Genomic DNA, 19,139 nt, shown 5'->3' on the forward strand with positions numbered 1-19,139 from the left:
TAAATATAAACGTAATTTATCACGAATCGCTACTGCCAACGTCTCCGGCTGATTTCCAAAGTGCTCTGTGGATCGTAACAACACCGACAGAGAACGGTAGGAAGTATGTTATTTTTATTCTCGGGACCAAGGATTCTCGGAAACTTTTCATCGAAACGTTTCTTTCCTTTCTTTCCTCTTCGTCGACCGTTTCCAGAGCACGTTCCGCTGAAAGCGATCGTTACGAACGCGATATCATTTACTAATACGATTCGAGAATAAGACTCGGCTGGAACGTGGCTGCTCCTTTTAGAAGAGTCAATATGTAGAACGCTTTCTCGAGACTCGAACTTTCGATGGCAGGTTAGAATTTGATCTTTAGCGGTCACGTAGAAATTCGGCCAGATCCTACTGCTCTTCGATCTTTCGATTTCTAGCGATTGTATCGTACAGACTCGTCAGAGTATCCGAACGCTCGTAGACGCCTTTTATGAATATTACAACGTGTTATTCCTTAAGAACACTTTTTTCAAATTCCTCGTATCGCTTTCAATCTATGATTTGTCTTCAAAGAAAGATACAATTTTAAAAGAGGCTCTATTTCAACGAAATAAAAATAATCGTCTTCTCGAACCGCTTGCTCGAACGTATTCTTCGAATCGCGACCAAAAATGGAATACGACTTACCTATCCTATAAATATAGAATACCGTGTACGATAGCAATAAATTATACCGATAAAGAAGATGTCGTCAAGACTCGAGCAAACTATCTTTTTCCGAGCGAAAGAGCGCTGCTGCTGTGGAATCGCAAGGCGAAATTCGCGAGAGAGCGCATAAGCCGTAAATAATGCAGAAGACGCGCAAAGGAAGGCCAAGGGGGCACCGGTTGCTCGTTTATTCGTATCTACAGGTTGCAGATTTCGCTATGGTATTCTGGAACGGTTCCAGCCACGGAACGTGGAAAAAAAACGGGGCTGCCTCGTCGACCGTGGTCGAGCCGATAGAGAAACAAATTAGAATTCGACTCGACGTAGAGACGGCAGCGGGACGACCCTTCAAACTGCAGTTACAGCGGCCAATTTGCTCCAGGGCCGTGCCACAGGAAATTGTAATTTATAGCGTAACCGTTCGACCTTATAAATTTCGATGCAACAACCGGCTGGCAACGCGGCGGAAAATAAATTCGACAGCGTGTCCGGCTACGATCTTGGCGGGATCGACCGCGAACCACAGACTCCGGAGAAGACTGGAGCGTTAACGATACAGGATATGTGCGAGAAGAAGAGTAAAGGTAAAGAAAAACTCGTGATACTGGTGAGAATGGATGACGGTGACTGTTTCGGCATCGAGTTTTTTTGGACATTGTGAAAAATATCTTTTTCGTTCCGGGTAGAACGAGATTACTAGTAATAATAGCGTCTTTTTGTAATATTTTTTGCAGAGAAGAAACAAAATGCGGTATTCTATCGTTTCAAACTGTTGCAAATATTTTTGTCGCCCATTTTCTAAATTTCTATGAATCTCCGCGACTCTACAGATGAAATTGCCGCACAGCTCAACAACTCGAATTATCCTAAAACAGTCGAAACAAAGCAACGCGCCGACTACTCGAAAAATACCGCATGACGGAAAACAACGAAACGAGAACGAAACTATTCGATGGAATGGGATCGTACGCGTCCAAGCCAGACAATGCGAGACACGAGCAGCTGAAACCGTATTATAAAGATCGAGTATTGGAATAACCGAGCCAGCGAGGGCGAGAGTGAACAAAACGAGAGAGAAAGGGAGAAAAGAGAGGGAGGGGAGGAGGGAGGGAGAGAGGGAGAGTACGGGTAAAAGGGGAGACGGAAGGCGACCAGGACGAAAGAAAGGGATGGAGAGGAAATGGCAGCACGCAAGCGCAGAGCGTATCCTTCGCGAAATGCACGAGGCAGGATGCAGCTCGGCTTCAGGGTCAAGGACGATTCGACGGGACGTGCACCCTGCGCCTCCTTTCCTCCGACAACGTTCCAGACTGAAGGATACTTGGCGCTGCAGCCACGAACCCTGCACTCTGACCTCAAAATGGCGGTGAAAGTATCACGCGTTACGCATCCAGGCGCTCCATTTTTGAAAATTAGTAAATCAACGTTTTACACGGTGAAACGAATCTTACGTAAATGAATATCGAGAATTATCGATGAAAATCAGATTCTGATCGAAACGCTTCGCTTTTAACGAATTAAACTTGCTCGCTCGCCTCTCTACACGTATCTAGCCGATGCATGATACTGTTTCTACCGAATGCGCGAGTTACGAGTGAGCAAAAGTTCCGTCGTACCACTGAAAATTCCGTAAGTGTCGCAGTAGACCGTAATTTGGATATTAGAGGAACTTCGAGCAAAGTACAATTCCGTTTAAGCCAATGAAAGTTTCGTTAAGCAGGTAGATTACAGAGTTGTCAGAATGCTTGCTTCCTAAGTACATCGAAATTCGAACCAATGTGCGAATTCCGACTATCGTGTTTCAGAACGTGCATTTGAAACGTTTCAACGTCGTCGGAGAATTTTTTTCGTGTACCTAATTTTTGAATACGCCAATATCCGAATTACCGACGTAATTTCTCATCGAGACGAACGTTTATATATCCATTGGAATTCGTGTTCTAACTTGTATACTTGTTGAATTGTATACTTTGATGCAACACTGAGGATCATCGAATTAAAAAAGATCAGAAGACTCGGCGTCTAACTGCACGCTTCAGCCAACACACGCGTAATCCTGCACTCTGTCATAGGTGAAAACATAGGTTAAAATGCGAACGCCTGGCAGCCGTGTATTTCGAACACGAATTAAATGAGAATGTCAATCGCGATTAAACTCACGCATGTACGCACGAGGTACGCGTCAGACGATAATCGACGACAGAATTCACCAGCACACGTACACACCCGCAATTTCGGAATCAATGAACAATCGAAAGCAGTGTCTCTCAACTTTGTCGAATTTTTCCAGCTACGACTACTTTTAATGACCAAACCGCCATCGTCTTTTCGATCTTTCATTCTCACGAACACTATTTTACGAACCGTTCTACTTTACACGTTTTATATATCTTTACGTGTTTTCCGCGTTTTGTAAATATTTGAAGCCTTAGATTTCCCAAGAACGTGGAAACGTTCGTAGTCCAGCGATAACTAAATAAATTTATAACAATATCAAATAACTTCGTTGCGATTGACATTGAAATTTGTTGATTAAAGCGACGAAAAGAGATTAGAATTACGACTCGTGGAACACCGCGTTCGCTACTTTTTTATCCACCGCCGAGGATCTTTATCGATCCGTGAAATCGATTTGCAGTCCGATACGCGGTTTATGCAAAATTCTTGCATCGTATTCTTTAACGCGGCACGGCTATTTTGGCATGGTTACGTGGCCCCACTATTACGCTGCGAAAGTAACGAGCATCCGGCTACTTTTGTATTACGGCTGCATGCAGAAGCGCTTTTATCGAGCTTGCGTAATTACTACGCTGCTTTTTACAAGCGTGGAAGATTTCACGACGCTCAAGGATACTTCTAGAAATGCGTTTCCGTCTAGAAATTTTTTACCGTACGTATTCCTTTACCTTCCTGCCTCTATCGACACAAAGCCTCGCTGCACAAAGTTAAGCTTTTCGATAACGTTTCTCGATCGAAAGACGATAAACTTACTCGAAGGAGATTGTAGCCGCTTTGAAATTGTAGAAAAATAAGAATCGCTAGAGAGATAAGCGAGCGAAAGGTGAGAAAGCAGTCAGAAAATGAGATACCGATTAAACGAGAGACAATGAACGTTAAACGCGTCATGTTGTTTTTGAAAGAATTATTGAACGCCGAGAATTTACAATAACGTGATGATCACGTGGGTAACAATAGCGTGATAAGATAGGCGGTAAAATATGAGAACGTTAGATAAAGAAGCGCATGTGCATCGTGTACGAATATAACGCAACGGCAGAGAGAAGATTCGATCGAAATTGACTTTCGCCGCTTGTTTACCGACCGACAACCACTCGCGATTACGTTTTTGATAGCCTTTTAACACAATACAAAAAGAAACATTCAGCCACGTGTCTGGATGATAAAAATAACGCTCAGGTCTAAGGAAAAGAATGAAAGGAAGAGAGTACGTTATATACAGAAACTACGTCTCACGCAGATCGTGCAATTAGCATTTTCGATTCTTTTCTATCGCTATATTTAAAACGAGATATAAATCGTGATAATTATACCTATCTTATGCCTCAGCAATACCAGTCTAATCAAGATCGAAGAAACAATAGTAATGTTTAAAACTAATCAGAATTACGAAAAATCTAGAGATGTTGGTTTCTAGGAGTTATTGTTCCGTTCGGTATGGAATTAATTATACATTTCCAGATAGATGATACGGCATCTCGTTGAATAAAGGACACGTTTCCTGTCTAATTACATGTATGCTTCGTTGTCTGTATGTAATTATTCCAACGATGGAAAGAATAAGTGTTGGACAGATATTTTCAATGAATATACGAGTCTCGTCGTTGCCTCTCTAAAACCAGCGAAAATAATTCTATGTCAAAATAATATCAAAAATATGCAGCTGTGGCGCGTGATTTTACGAAGCTCAAAGATTCTCCGGAATTCTCCATTCGATACGCCAATTTGTTTATCGTCGAAATTTTTCAAACAAGATTCGAACCTTCGTACTTTATCGAAATTTCTGCTTTATCGAACAGCAAAGAGAACAAAGTCTAGGCGAGAGAACGTTAGCATAGACGAATTGATCGTACGTCACGCGGTGTCTCTTAGCTGAATATTCGTTTGGTAATTTTCACGAAACGGAACGCAATATCCGACGCTGTTGCACATGCGCTTATGCATGCACGCGATAACGCAAGCGTGTACGCGCGCAAGTATCGCGTGTGGCAAATAATTAATTTAACATCGGGCCAATCGCGCAAATAACATCGATCGTTTATTCTTGACCATATGCTACATAGCCGAAGCGGTGCATTTACACTGCTTCATCAGCGCGCTCCACCTAAGTACATGCATTTATCAGATTTAAAGGATGTGTGCACTTATATACGTATGCGGCGTGCATTCGCTATTAATGCATACACGGTATACAACTATATCTACGGCCACGAATCTAAATTTATTGACTGCGCGTACACATGCGGCGCGGACCGACTCGCGCCATTTTTCCATTTTCCTCTCTTCCACCGCTTTCTTTATATACCTTTCTTCCTGATTCACCTCGACGGCCTCTATTTTTCTTTTCTTCTATTCTTCGAAATAATGGAAGACAAAACCCAGGACACTTGTTAAGTCTCGAATTTTTCAAAGTTGCAGCTTCGTATGGTTCGAAACGCGGTTTCGATCGGCGATTTTCCAAGGTTCGAATTATTTCAGCTGGTAAACTCTCAGAATCGTTTGAAATTTTTACCTCTGAGAATTTTCTTGATTTTGCGTAGGAAGTTTAACTACCGAGCCATCGGTGTTACACGTTTTCCGAATCAACTGTGTTTTTGTATTTTCGACATTCTCGCGTGATAAGTTACACGCGATAAGTTACAACGATCAATTTCTCATTTTTCAGCATCGATATTTCACACTGCAGAAAATCGTGAAAAAACCTATTACGGTTCCCGATTTCGAACGTTGCAAAGGTTGTAAATAGACGTTACAGATATCGCTAATAACGTACAGCTTTATTTATGAAGTAATTTATTAGTTTTTTTTTTCCACCACTTAAACGGAGGTGTGAAAGAAAGATTAATCGTACAGCGGAAAACTGTTGAATCTATAAACGAAACGCGAAGTTATCGCAAAGTTGAACACAAGGTACTAGACCAAAACACCGTTGCAAATTTTCCAAGTATTGTAATTACGCTAACGATATAATAACGCACGGCGAGCTCAATATATATGATAGTTGTTCCAATGGCAATTAGCGTGTTGCGATGAATTATCGCTTTCTTTGTTCGTTCGGGTATGTTATCGCGGCACTTCATAGTTTGCAGCGGTTTATTCAATTAAATCCGCTGCTACGATGAAAGAAACATGAGCAAACTTGGTCCAGTAACCGGTATACATACATAAAAGGTAGCCACTTCAAAAACAAAAGGCTTTTCTAATTTTTCCATCGGTCACATTTTCCATCCAGACAGGCGAAATTAGTTGTAAAAATTTGTGAATCGAATCGCGTTATCGTGACTGGCATAAATCCGAGTTTCTCGAGATTAAATATTTTCTAATTTCCAGAGTTTATTCACAGCTACTGAATGAAACTTTTAGAGTTTCGAATCGTCAAATTTCCAAAATTTCGATTCTCGACTTTCAAAATCTGCAAACGCTGAAGCCTGCAAATATACAAACTTCTCGAATTAGATCAATAACATCGGATCTCCGTGTTCAATTTCAACGAACAAGTGTTCGAAAGCTCGGAAACTATTCCGTTTGCACGCTAGTTGGTCCGCTTCGGTGCGACTAATTCCATTTAAGGCGGACTCGCTTCCTACTTCGTTAAAAAACGAATAAAGAAAAATCGCTTTAGCCCCGTCTTAAGAGCGAATAAGCGAAGGAGCTTCGATAATTTCCTCTATCGGTGTTCACGATGCACGGAGCAAAGGTTTCCGCCCGATAAATCTTCCACTTCTTCGATATCAATTCAAACGAGTCGCTCGGCAAGATGGTGCAACTTTTCGACGGTTGATTAAAATGTACATACACAGAGGGAGACGTAGCGCCAGGAATAATCGTGTTTCGACGGAACGGCTGTTATCTTCGACAGGCAGGCTTTCTTTTTCAACGACGAGAAATTACGTCGCGGTCGATGGGCCGAGCCTAACCGGAAGTTGCTTCTAACGCGCTACCACGGCACAAAGGGCGTCGCTTAAAAATTCAATGCATTTCAAATTGCTCAGGAATCGTCCCGTGTTCCCCGCGGGACGGTTCGTGGCTTAATTTTCGCCGGCGCTGCTATTTTTTCAAGCTTTCAGCGTTCGCCGGAATATCGTTTTCCTTCGTCATCGAAAATTTAAACGTTCGTTTTCGGCGAATCTCGAAAGAATATACCAGGTGAAACGATCGTTGTCGTTTTCGTCGTTACGATCGTTCGTTCGTTTATACGGAATTTCGTTGAGAAGACGTCGCGCGACAATGACGTTTTTCAATCTTCCTGTACTCCACTGTACTTTACGTACTCCCATCGTCGATTTTGCTGATCGACTTCGATCGATACTTCCCCTTTTTCTTTTCTTCTTGCTTTTTAAACTTTCCTTCCTTTTTTTGTAATTTTTTATCGTTTACAAAGTTTCTTGAACGTTGTCGGAAATTTGCTTCACTCGTTGATAACTTGGAAATTTTATGAATTTTTCGATCCATACCAAGAGCAGAAAATAAAATTTCACTTCTTGTAAATTGTCTATCGATTTTAGTCTCCGCGTGCTATAAACTTTAAATTGCGAAATTATGTGATTTAAGAATAAAATCGCTATGTTCGCGATGGAGAATGACGGATTGAAGCGGTAATAAAGGAACACACGTGAATCAACGACCGAAATGCACCGATAACGAGGATCCTTCTGTGTCGGACGGGTAATAAGCCAGTATTAGGTGTCGGTTAGCTACAATTACGAACGTTAGTGACTGTTTATCGTTATGCAACCACCGTGTCGACGCAGCAGGTAGACATTAAATTTATTAACAACCGTTGTTCCTTTCGATGCGTGGTCATTGCGTGAACAATGCGGTCTTCGATTAGGTACATGGGTTCGCGTTATATGTAGTACCGCGTACTGTGCTGTATTTATACAAACTCAACCATCGCGCAAACAACGTACTATTCAAATCGATCTTTCGTATCTATCGTCCGATATTCTTTCCACCAGAACCAATTCGCTCTCTGTCTTTATTTTACTATCAATGAAAATCGTATCGAAATTCAAGCTGCATAATCACGTTCGAAGACGACTCTCGCAATACTAGACGACGATTCTCGATGGAAGATGGTGGTGGTTGAAGGTAAAGACGACCATAACGAAGCAAGGTCCAGATATCCGAAAACAGACATGGTCGCTTATTTCGGTTGATCAGAAACCGCGGCGATCGAGAACGTCCATGGGAACGGTCGATTAATAAATCACTGGGTTCCCGTGGAAAGTTCGACCGCGGATTTATTTTAGACGCGTTGCAGCGCAGCGGATTTAGGACAACGTGTCATCGTCCCCGACGTTTGCACGATTGCCGCGCGTATTGCATACATATGCACCTGTGACGGCCCACTTTCACGGTGTCCTCGGCATACGGGCGAAATCAATCGCACATGAAAAGAAAACATAACGCTGCACGTCCTTAGAATAGCGCGATGATCCGCGCGGTTTCGCAAACCAATCGACTTCGTCGTGATTTCCGAGCACCGACCTTCGCGGTGCAACGAGGTTGTTAAATTGCTCGAAGCTCGCGTGCTTGATCGTTCGAGCGACACAACTAATTAAATAGAAGTTTTAAGAAATAAATATTGGGAAAAATGTGAACATAAAAATCATCTACTTTTAAACCACTTTTTTAACAACGAGTCGCAAAACTTTGTCACGATGAAATATATTGCACGAAAATATCCATCAGTCTAAGAATGTAATTGGTACAGAAAGGTAATCCACGGTCGAATGGTAGATGGAAACAATTTGGGAGGATGAGTCACTAATGACAACTGACTGACCAAGAAATGGGTGTCGTCCACGACAGGTAATCGACCAATAAAATAGTCGATGGATACTTTGGAGAGATTCGAATATTTCGACGCTTATGGAAATCACAGACATAAAATTAACTGGAATCGCTGGTAAAAATGCTTGTATATATCTATTTTAGTCGCTTCCTCGTATATTCTCGATTGTACGATGGAATAGCACCTGCTTGTCGACAAGTTCTCCAGTAGCATTTTCACACACAAGTCGACCATTGTTTAATAGATTATATAAGTGTGTGCAGTATTTAGAATCTTTATTCTCTTGCAGAATTTGCCTCGCGTGCATAATGTAATCAGTAGCGATAATTTACCAATAATTTAAGGTAATTTGCGGAGGATCTGTTAATTTTAAATCAAGTATCTATCGAAGCAGATTTCTCATAATATTTCCGGAGTGTAGTATTTACAACAGTGAGTTACGTAAGTTGAAAATGTTGAAAAACTGATCCCTGTACTAAAAGTATGGAATACTTTTAAGTTTGGCAAATAAATGACTATAGATGAATTTTATACGTTTACTTTTATCGTGTTAAATAACAAAATGAAATTCATCTTGCAATCTACTTCACGAACGTTGTTGGGTAGCTTCCTACGTGTATTACGTAATGGAACGAACAAATGTTTAAATGTTTGAGTATAAATTAGTTTCTCTGTTACTATTGGAATAAAATTTCATCCAGTTTGATATTGAAATGACGTTGGAATGTATTCACGATGTTAAGAGTACGTGAAACTTTTAATTAGAACTAGCTAAAGTTGTCGACTTCCCGTCGAGCCAACCCTTCTCTTTTTTTTTTTTTTTTTTTTCGCTATTCCCTAACAAAAATATTTAAACGAAGTAAATCAACCTTACCTAGTTTCGAGAAACCGATGATCGTGAATTTAATAGTTAAATGAAACGTGTACTATTATAAATAAAAAATTGTTAATTTATTTAACGATCATTAAACAGCTGTTAATTATAGCAATCAAGTTCCAACTCATAAATTATCAACCATATAAATTCGTATCTTTCGGAACGTCGATAGTTTCATCAAAGAATAAAAATATTCAGCCAAACGACCGTGTAATTGCTCCGCACGTCGTGTTCCGAGTTAACCAATTAAAAACACATTGCCAATTGCACAAGTTGCACTTGATTAATCATTCTTGACGAGATTTCTAAAGAACTACACGCCACGAGGACGGCCAAAACGATTTCTAAATCTTCCAACGATAATCCACGATTTATATCGTTGAATCGTATTAAGTTGTTCGGAAAATTCACGACGAAAATTAAGAAAGCTTCGACTACGATTAGACTTTCGATATTCGCTCGAAAGATTGCTCCTTTGTGCTGGAAAAACCCTTTCCGATAAAGAGTTCCTTCGCATAACTTTTACGACTCTTTGGAATATTTAATCACTCGCCTATGTATTTTTGATTTTTGAAAGTTTTTTAAAAATCAAAATAAATTCCACGAACGAGACCGACAGAGTTGAACGTATCAACTAAGACACGACGTTTCTTGCTCGTTTTTCTTAAATACGAGATTTAATATTGTCTTATTAATCATCGTCTTATTAAATGATGGGCATTCCGTTATAAATTTACTGTAATTAATTTTAAAATTATTTAATATTGATTTAGTTACTGAACTCTTTTTTATCTCTGATACCGCGTTTAAATCGAGGTGCTTTTCGCGCGCCGTCACATCTTCGCTATATCGATTCGTCCCGTGGACAGGCGTCATTAAAATTTCACCATTTCCGAATTGCGTTCCGGACGCTCGTCCAAATGGTTTCAGCGTCGTCGTAAATAGCAACAGTTGGGAAATTAACATCTGCGGGCCGAAGCGAATTCGCGCGCGCACGCGTGATAGTCGATCTTGAAAAGCGTACTCTCCAACGAACTGTTGTGTAGGATTATAAATCGTTAGGAAACGAAATAGACCGATAACGACAATACTTTTGACAATAATGGTCTTTTCCGGAGTTTTTCGATATTTTTCGTTCGTTCATATTGTTTATCTGTTTACTTCCCTTTCTCTTTCCTATACTACGTGGAATATATTTGGCTCGGTCGGAAAATTCTATCGTTAAATTTTATTCGATTGTTATGATATGACTTGGAATACGCAGTTACATCTTACATATATAGAATCATATAGTTTAATTAACTATATAGTTCAACTACTAAAATAGTAGCAAAGGAAAATAATTATTTTAAAAATTGTACAAGTAAAAAGAGCATTGGGTGCATTAGAATATTCGCGATGGAGCAAAGAAAATGATTTTAAATTTATTTACTGATTATAAGTAACAAAATTTTAATCAAAATCATCATTGTGAACTCTCATCTATATATATTAACGAGGACACGTATAAAATACAAATCGAATTCTTGGCTGTTTGAACTACGCTGCAGAATTTCCTCTTCAACTTGAAGTTTTTAACCGTGATATAAAAAGCTCCCATTAAATCTAGGAACCGGGTTCCTCTACCGTATTTAAGAGATTTCTGCTACAGGAGGAACACAAGACGCGAATATACACGGCGCATCGTTCAAGAAACGAGAAAATAAAGCTACTTAAATTTCATTCGACTGCCACACGACAAACAATTCCCGTTCATATCGTTTCGTTAACATGCAGACATCGTGTTGCGATTCCGTATCAACCTTTCCCACCGGAAGCGAGTCTTGGCTTAACGAGATATCTGCATGGAGAACTCGTTCTCGGTACTCGAACTTCGATCTTCGCTTCCAAGCGATCGTACGAATTATCGCGATTTATCTAACCGATATCTCTCGATATCTTCAAACGCATTATTCAATTATGAAATTCTTTTTACCTTAGACATTATTACAGATTATCGTGGAAATATCAATTAAAAAATATCAGATTCGAAAAATGCGTATTTAAATATATATAAATGAATTTGATGATGAATGAATTTTTATTAAAATTATATCGACAAAATATTTCCCCAAGAGATCGAACTTTCACTCTTTCGAACTATTATAACGCAATACGCGTAATATTACAGGCGTAATTTTTTAAAAACTGATCGATCACTGTAAACGAATATCGTATTGCGATAAATTTACTGACGCGAGAATCAAACGATAAATCAACGGTGTATTAAGAGCGAATAGAGTAGAGGCTGAAGAGGTATCGCGAGAGCATCGTTTATCGTTGGAGGATCGTCGGAAAATTTCCATTTCGTTCCAGCTCTCGGCTACTTCCGGCCGACAGATCGCCGCGCTCGCCGCAAAGCAACGAGAGAATCGTTGGCGATCCGTTGGCGAAAACAAATGCAAATTCACTGTCCGCGTGGTGGACACGGCGCGTAGTTATTATAGCAATTAATTAAAATTCCTGTCATTATACGTTCTGGCGCAGTCCTGAAACCATGCGTGAACCGCGACGCTCGGTTACTCTGCATGCACCCTCGGTAAGACCCTCTGTTCGTGTTTCTGATGACATACTATTGCGATTCGAAATTACCGTGCATACACGTACGGCAATACCGAGCATGCTTTCGAGACACGCTTTGGAAACACGCTTTTTGAAACGAACAACGAAACCATTGTCTCTGGTAGCGTTTATGAACTGTTTTAGCGAACGCGTTAAGCGCCATATATATAATTTATGTACCTTACTCTTTAATCTTTCTTATTTTTATATAATTTTTAATTAACGAACAAAGAGTAAAGCGATATAAATATAATTTGAAACCTGTTTACTCTTTCATTTGTTATTTTTCTTGTAATAAAAAATAATTTGATAGATTACCGATCCTACTTTTATTACATTTCCAAGCATTTAGAAGGAGAAACGAACGTGATCAATAACGGAATGAAATCTGTAAATCTCGAAACGGTATTAATCTGGTTCTTGAAACGTCGTGGATCGTGGAACGGAACCGTTATCTCTGATCGAAATGGATCGTGGTTGTGGTTAACAGAGAATCGAAGAGAGTAGGAGCCGTCGAATATTTCATAGCTCGCGACACGGTCGCGTATCGAGAGTCGCAGTGAATGCGGATCAGTTTTCCAGAGCGTGATTATTCGACCCATTTTGCTTGTAATTCTATCGAGTATAAAGACTGCTTCTATTTGAGATTTAAAGAAACGTAAATCAAGAGCCGCGGTGAATGCGGATCAGTTTTCTAGGGTATGATTATCCGACCTGTTTTTGCATCGTAATTCCGTGAAGCGCCAGGATCTCCTTGCAATCCAATTTTTTATATCGACGAATAAAATACATATTAATATCGATCGACCGAAAAGATCTTAAATCTTTTGAAACTATCGACTCGCATAGGTTTGCCACGAAATATTACAAGTCACGAGATAATTATATTATACGTAATGGAGCGCTGAATCGTCTCGATCTCTCTACAAGTAATACTACTTTTATTAAAGGAATGTCTGGCACGAAAGTTGTATAGTTTCGAATATTTCCTTGGAAGCTAGTATCCGAGGGTGAAAAAATTAATGAGCGTACGTATCGAATCGAATTAGAAGTAAAAGAGATATAACAATTACCAAGTTTCTCGTTACATACGGTTCTCTCATTCCCGCGTCTCTTCGAGAGTAAATGTAATATAAATTTCAAGAAAGTTTTTACCGCTGGTATTCTCGGTGAAAATTACTTTGAAATTCTGTCATGTTAATTCAAACGCCGTGGGATTTGATGAATCCCAAGTAAAATTATTCAAATTCGGACACGGCGAACCAAAGTAGCGTAGCGCATTTCGTAGAATAAAAGTCACGATTCGGATATTATATTCGCTCTAAGATTCTATGGTAACTGTCTGTAATAAAATTCACCCTGGCCAACCTTATAATTACCTTAATTCAAATCGAATCGATTTACGAGTTTATAGCAGCGCGCGAATATTAGATTTTTCTCTCAATCTCCAAGCACCTCTTTCACAGCCACTATCTTCAAACGAAAGAAAGTAGAAAAGTGCAAAAGCACGAGATTAACGTCATACGTTTATGATCTTACGACACGTACGGTGTCTCGCAAGAGTATTCGTCGTACACTTACTTACTTTGACGTGTGCGTGTTATTTAAAACATCTTCAAATTTCAAAGGCAAATTTCATGACCATCGCAAGACGGCACTGTCGTGATTATATTGACAACATTTTATTGCAATCTGAAGATATAAATACAAGTTACAAGATATCTATTGCGAATAAAATTATTGCTCTTGCGATCTCTGCAAAACACACACTTGCGATAAATATTTTGAAACTTTTGTATTTTCAAAATTGTCTAAAACGTGACGAATACGACGTTTAACGAATACAATTTTTAGAATATAATTCTGATACGAGTTGGATGTTATTACAATGCCGGTGAAATATCGAAATGTTTCGTACAGCAGACGTTATATATTCGTCAAAATTGTGGACGAGTATAGCGATACTTTGGCCAGCTACTTTAACTTAAAATATTCCAGAGAAATTTAAAATATTCCAATTCACGTGGAAATCGGATGAATCTGAGGGTTAATATCATGAATACGAAAACCGTATTTCGCGCGACACGATTCAAGAATAACGGAGCCAGTGGATCAAACGACGCTGGAAGACCAAAAGCTTCGTGTGCCACGGATTCCATGAATGTCTCGTGGCTGCGTTGCGTTATGTAACGTAACTACGTGGTGTAACGGGGTGGTTGGCGGTGTGGGCTTTTACATTGTCCGTTTCTGTGCCACGCACCACCTACCCCCTTCACCCTCCTGTGGTGCTTTCGTCGCTTGGGGACAAAAAAAATCGATAGCCTCTCTCCCCACGATTCTTTCTCTCCCTCTGGCTATCTCTGTCTGCACTTCTGTCTTCCTTTTTCCCACCATATATAGCATATATGCCATCATCCCCTAGCATTTGTGTCTCCGGGTTGTGCGCGCCCCGTGTGTGCCCGGGTACACACGGTACACCGTGTGTACCGAGTTCTCTGGCTGTTCCTGGCGTGTGGCAAAAAGGTGTACAAGCGAATAACAAAGCCCTCGGTTTTTTTACGTTTATGCACATTTCCGCCCCTCCGCCCTTCCGTCAGCCCAGCCACCACAGTGACGAAACACGCGTTGCCCCAAGAGCTTCGAACTCGCCCGAATGGTCCGATTCTGTGTCTTGTGGAAAAATCAATTCGTCGATTTGACAAATTATTGGGTTACGATCGATGGATAAATCGTAGGATGTTTTACACGGTTTATTTATAGAAGAGATCGTAGACGAGTCTTCTAGTCGGTTGTAACATAAATAAGTTCGGTCAAATAGAGAAAAATATGTATTGAGTTTAACCGAACTTACTTACGTTACAATCCAATGTATCCATCTCGCTGGTTTACAGTTGAGATTTAACTGTTAGACCTGTGATTTTCAATCGATGCGGTGTGCCGCAACAGCTTCTAACGCTACAACTACCGGTCTTTGCTACGTACCTAAATGTTCTACACGTATAAATCAGTGTAATTCAACGGATATTTGTTAAAACAAATAAATCGATACAATCGAGCCTCTGTCTAACTAAAAACCGATATTCATTTTCACAGAAATACCTGTGTACTTTTAGTAATTATAAAAAAAATCTGGAAAACGTCATTTTGACAAGTTTAATAGGATTCTAGCGTTAAAACGTGCAATACCCGATTACGTAGTCGGCAGCACTAATCTCATTTACCTCGGATTATCAAATAAGAGTAACAGCAGCCGCCCGGTGTGAACGTCTTGTCTTGAACCAAATATAATGTACCTTTTGCTGCCCAGAATATCGGTAATTACCTCGTTTATGCGTGCCATGAAGCGAAACAGATTGAAAATCGCTGCCGTAGACTACGGAGATTGAGTCAATTCTAACAATTTGTTCAACCGCTATGATGCTCTTACCTAACCACCCTCGTCGATGAGAGAGTGACAAATCAAAAGTTCCACTGACTCGTCGAGCTGACGATCTAGCGAACCGTTTCGCTTTCATACATTCCGCGGAAGAGGCGCAAGAACGAGGAGCAAGAGCGAGAGAACGGGTCCGCGACTTATAAATCACGTCGACAATCGGGGTTAGTGCAGGCAGCACCCTTGGAAACCTGTTCCACTAAGCGTCTCGTCGGCCATTGTTCCGCTCCATTTCGAACTTTCCTGACCCGCTGTATATAAAAGGGTCGCATCTAATCGCACGTATCACGCATGTTAATTAACAGACCCAGCCCTTTGTACGTCGCGAACAACGACGCGAGATAACCGTAAATTGCTTTCAATTTAACACACGACCAGGGACGATCATTTGTCGTGGGATCGCCAACTGTTCACCCTCCTCTCATCACCGTCCTCCGATAATTCTTCTTTTCTTTTTTTTCTCCTGACGCCACGATGAATAAAGATATTGTTATATTAATTCCCATAATTGCCTTTCGAGGTTTAGAATCGACGAGACGAAATTTAAATAAATTATCTCTTGCGATCTTCGAATGGAGACTGTGCGAAGACTAGTGGATCAATCATAAATCATTAACTACTTCCTTTTAATTTGGTATTAGCACTATGAATGGAATTTTATGCGATCGTTTCGATACTTGAAAATTACGTATAAAATTAACTAGGCTCGTTGTCGTAAGAATCGACGATTTAAAGATCAACGGACATGGCACATAAGATGCTTTGAAAATTGAAATCTCTTTGAACCGGACCTATCGAATTAGACGAAGAGATTGCGTTAAATAGAACGTAAAAGACCTACTTTTTTTTCGTTTCTTCTCGGTGAATAGTGGCGAGTTTGCCCAGTCTTGGTAGGCTATGCTCTCTCATTATACGAGTAAAACAAAACGAGAGGTTGGAATAGGATTAAGTTAATGAGATAAATGAAGTACTCACCTATTTTTCTCGAGCTCGTTATGAGTTGTCCTGCAACGGAAAAGAACGTTCTTGTTAGACTTCAAAGCGGTGAAATCGTTTGCTTTGCGATAGTAAGAAAAAAAAAGAAAGAAGGAAGGGAAAACGTCGGCGTTTCAAGTACCAACGAAATTTTTAATTTTCCACGAAGTAAACGTTCCATTATGCGTGGACGTTACATTTTCTAGTAAGCTAAACATAATATGAACATTTTTCAAAGCAATTTCATTCTGTCGAATATTACGAATTTATATGACCAAATAATTAAATATGTAGTAAAGTAAAAGAGAGAAAGACAACTGCTTCGTGAATATAACAATTAATACGATAGTGTAAGCGATAGTTGTACGATAAATGATTTGATCCTTGAAAGAAATCAATGTAAATAAAATTCTACAAAAATAAAACGAAAGGAATATAATTTCTATATCTTCAATGACATTAAAATTTCAAGGATTTGATGTTTGGAAATTTGAGAATTTGCATATGTTTGAAACGAATTCCAAGTTCGACGTTCTAATAGCTCCAATCTTGTTATATGTTATTATTTCGATTGTGTTTCTGATCGACGACCACTCTTCAAACGAGTTGAATGGCCTAATCGCGCGATCATTTAAGATTCAAACGTAGGATGAAACCGTTTTAAAACACGTTCTGTATCAACGCCATTCGGAACAAACGTAGCGGCCTTCGACGTACTGATAAGATATATTTTCAGCGATGTTGTGTTACGATTTTGCCCGATTAACCTTGCATGATAAATCGTTGAACTCATCTTGGAAAAAACAAACGATATTTTGTATACCACTTGAAATACCGTGGACTACATTGAACAATAAATTTCTCCACGCTTGCAGGTTTTCGGAATTTACAAAATTTTCTAAAATTGTCAGACCTACTTTCAAACTCGTGAAAATTTCTTAACAATCAAGTGGTCACTAGACTGTGAATACTCGCGCGAATTTAAGAAAATGGATAGAAAATTGCTGTAAATTATTAAACACTGTAACGAGTGCTATACTTTGCATTTTCGCACGTTTATATTTCCCATAAATACATAAAAATCCGCAGTCTAATAATCACGGAACGAAGACTACTATTATTCCGTACAACGAAATCAGATCGCTTCCTCCCGAGAGGGAAAACAAGAAAAGGAGCAAAGAGTAAAAATAAAAAAGAAACGTCAGATACATCAAGCCGGACTGAGAAACGAGTAAAAACTGAAAAGCTACGTCGTCGACGTGTTCGCGAGGATACCAACCTGCTGCCTTGGGATTTTTTCGTCTTTGGCCTTTTTGTGACCGTCCGCATATCATCGGGCATCGGCATCGTCGAAGCGTAGCCATGTTCAGCTTCTGCAATGACAAACCAATCGGTCGGTGAGTTCTGCCGATCCGTTCGCATCGCGCGAATTCCAAAAGATACCGCGCGGCCGTAGGAAAAAAGCGCGCGCTCGCTCGCGGCAAACACGACTCGTTAAAGCGCACGGACACACGGCCGTGCCGGAATAAAGTCACGTTCCCTCTTTCCAACATAACTTACTGCGGCATTAAAGCTTCACCTGGACACGGAGCGATTCTTGCTCCACCTATAAAGGCAGAGAAAGAGAAAAATAGAGAGAAAGAGAAAGAGAGAGAAACCGGACTGGAGACGCGGAGCGCTCGAAAAGCGCGGAATTTATGTTACGATTTCAGTTAACGCACGCCGCGTGTTCCAGGGAACCAGTCTCGCCGAACGTCGCACGCCGTTGACCTCGAATAAATTCGAAAATGTAACAATGCGAGAACGAGAGCGATCGTGGAACCGGCCACCAGCCGATTTACGAGCTATCGCTGGTTACCAATCGCCTCGATGGAGACTTAGAGCAAGGGAATCGGCCGATGGAGATTGTTTGTAGGTGAAGAGGTGAAGGATCTTGGACATTGAAAGTAGTATCGTAAATGGGAATTTTTCATGCTTTTTTCCGTTATAGGCAATGTGGGAGAGAGAGAGAGAAAGATGTGAGATATCAGAGTATTTTAAAACTTATTTCTACCGCTGTGTAAACTAATTACGAAGATTTCTGGTTTTGGAGATTGGGAAATCCTGGTGCGAGTGACAATTTTTTATATGTATTTTCCTGGCGTTTTAAAGGATAAGAGAAAGGCTGATTGTTTGAGATAAACGCGTAAAATATTGCAATGTCTTAAAAATTATTCCGATCGTTTCAAATAACGATGAATGGGAAGTGCGATAATTAACTTACTTAATCTTGCCTTTTTTTGAGATTTTTAGAAGAAGGAAGCGACGTGACGTACGAAAAAGAACAAAATGTTTGGTCGAGAAATTCATTGAAAAAGGATAAGCACGTAGGAAACACACTTAACAAGAAACTACGTATAAACTCTATAAATATAAATTTCTAAAATCCTTCGAGAACCACTCTACAACCTATAGAGCCAAGAAGAACGAAGGCCCACTTTTTAAAGCACTTTGCGATACACACCATCCATAGATCTAAGAAACCTTCTCAA

The 19,139-nt window shown here is 40.0% G+C and overlaps 1 protein-coding gene across 10 annotated transcripts in view; it reads right to left on the minus strand.

Annotated features, from left to right (window-relative positions):
• LOC132912309 (max dimerization protein 1-like) overlaps positions 1-19,139 on the minus strand; it is a 234,682-nt gene that overhangs the window by 206,877 nt on the left and 8,666 nt on the right. For all 10 annotated transcript variants that reach the window (XR_009659169.1, XM_060969707.1, XM_060969709.1 and 7 more), the window contains exons 3-4: positions 17,888-17,981; positions 16,609-16,638 (exon numbers count right to left, since the gene is read on the minus strand). Coding sequence is in view for 9 of the 10 variants with exons in the window: in XM_060969707.1 (XP_060825690.1) it covers positions 16,609-16,638; positions 17,888-17,981 (124 nt within the window). In the remaining variant the exon portion in view is untranslated. The remainder of the gene's footprint in view (positions 1-16,608; positions 16,639-17,887; positions 17,982-19,139) is intronic.

The sequence above is a fragment of the Bombus pascuorum genome, chromosome 11 (assembly GCF_905332965.1).
Source record: "Bombus pascuorum chromosome 11, iyBomPasc1.1, whole genome shotgun sequence".
Lineage (NCBI taxonomy): Eukaryota > Metazoa > Arthropoda > Insecta > Hymenoptera > Apidae > Bombus > Bombus pascuorum.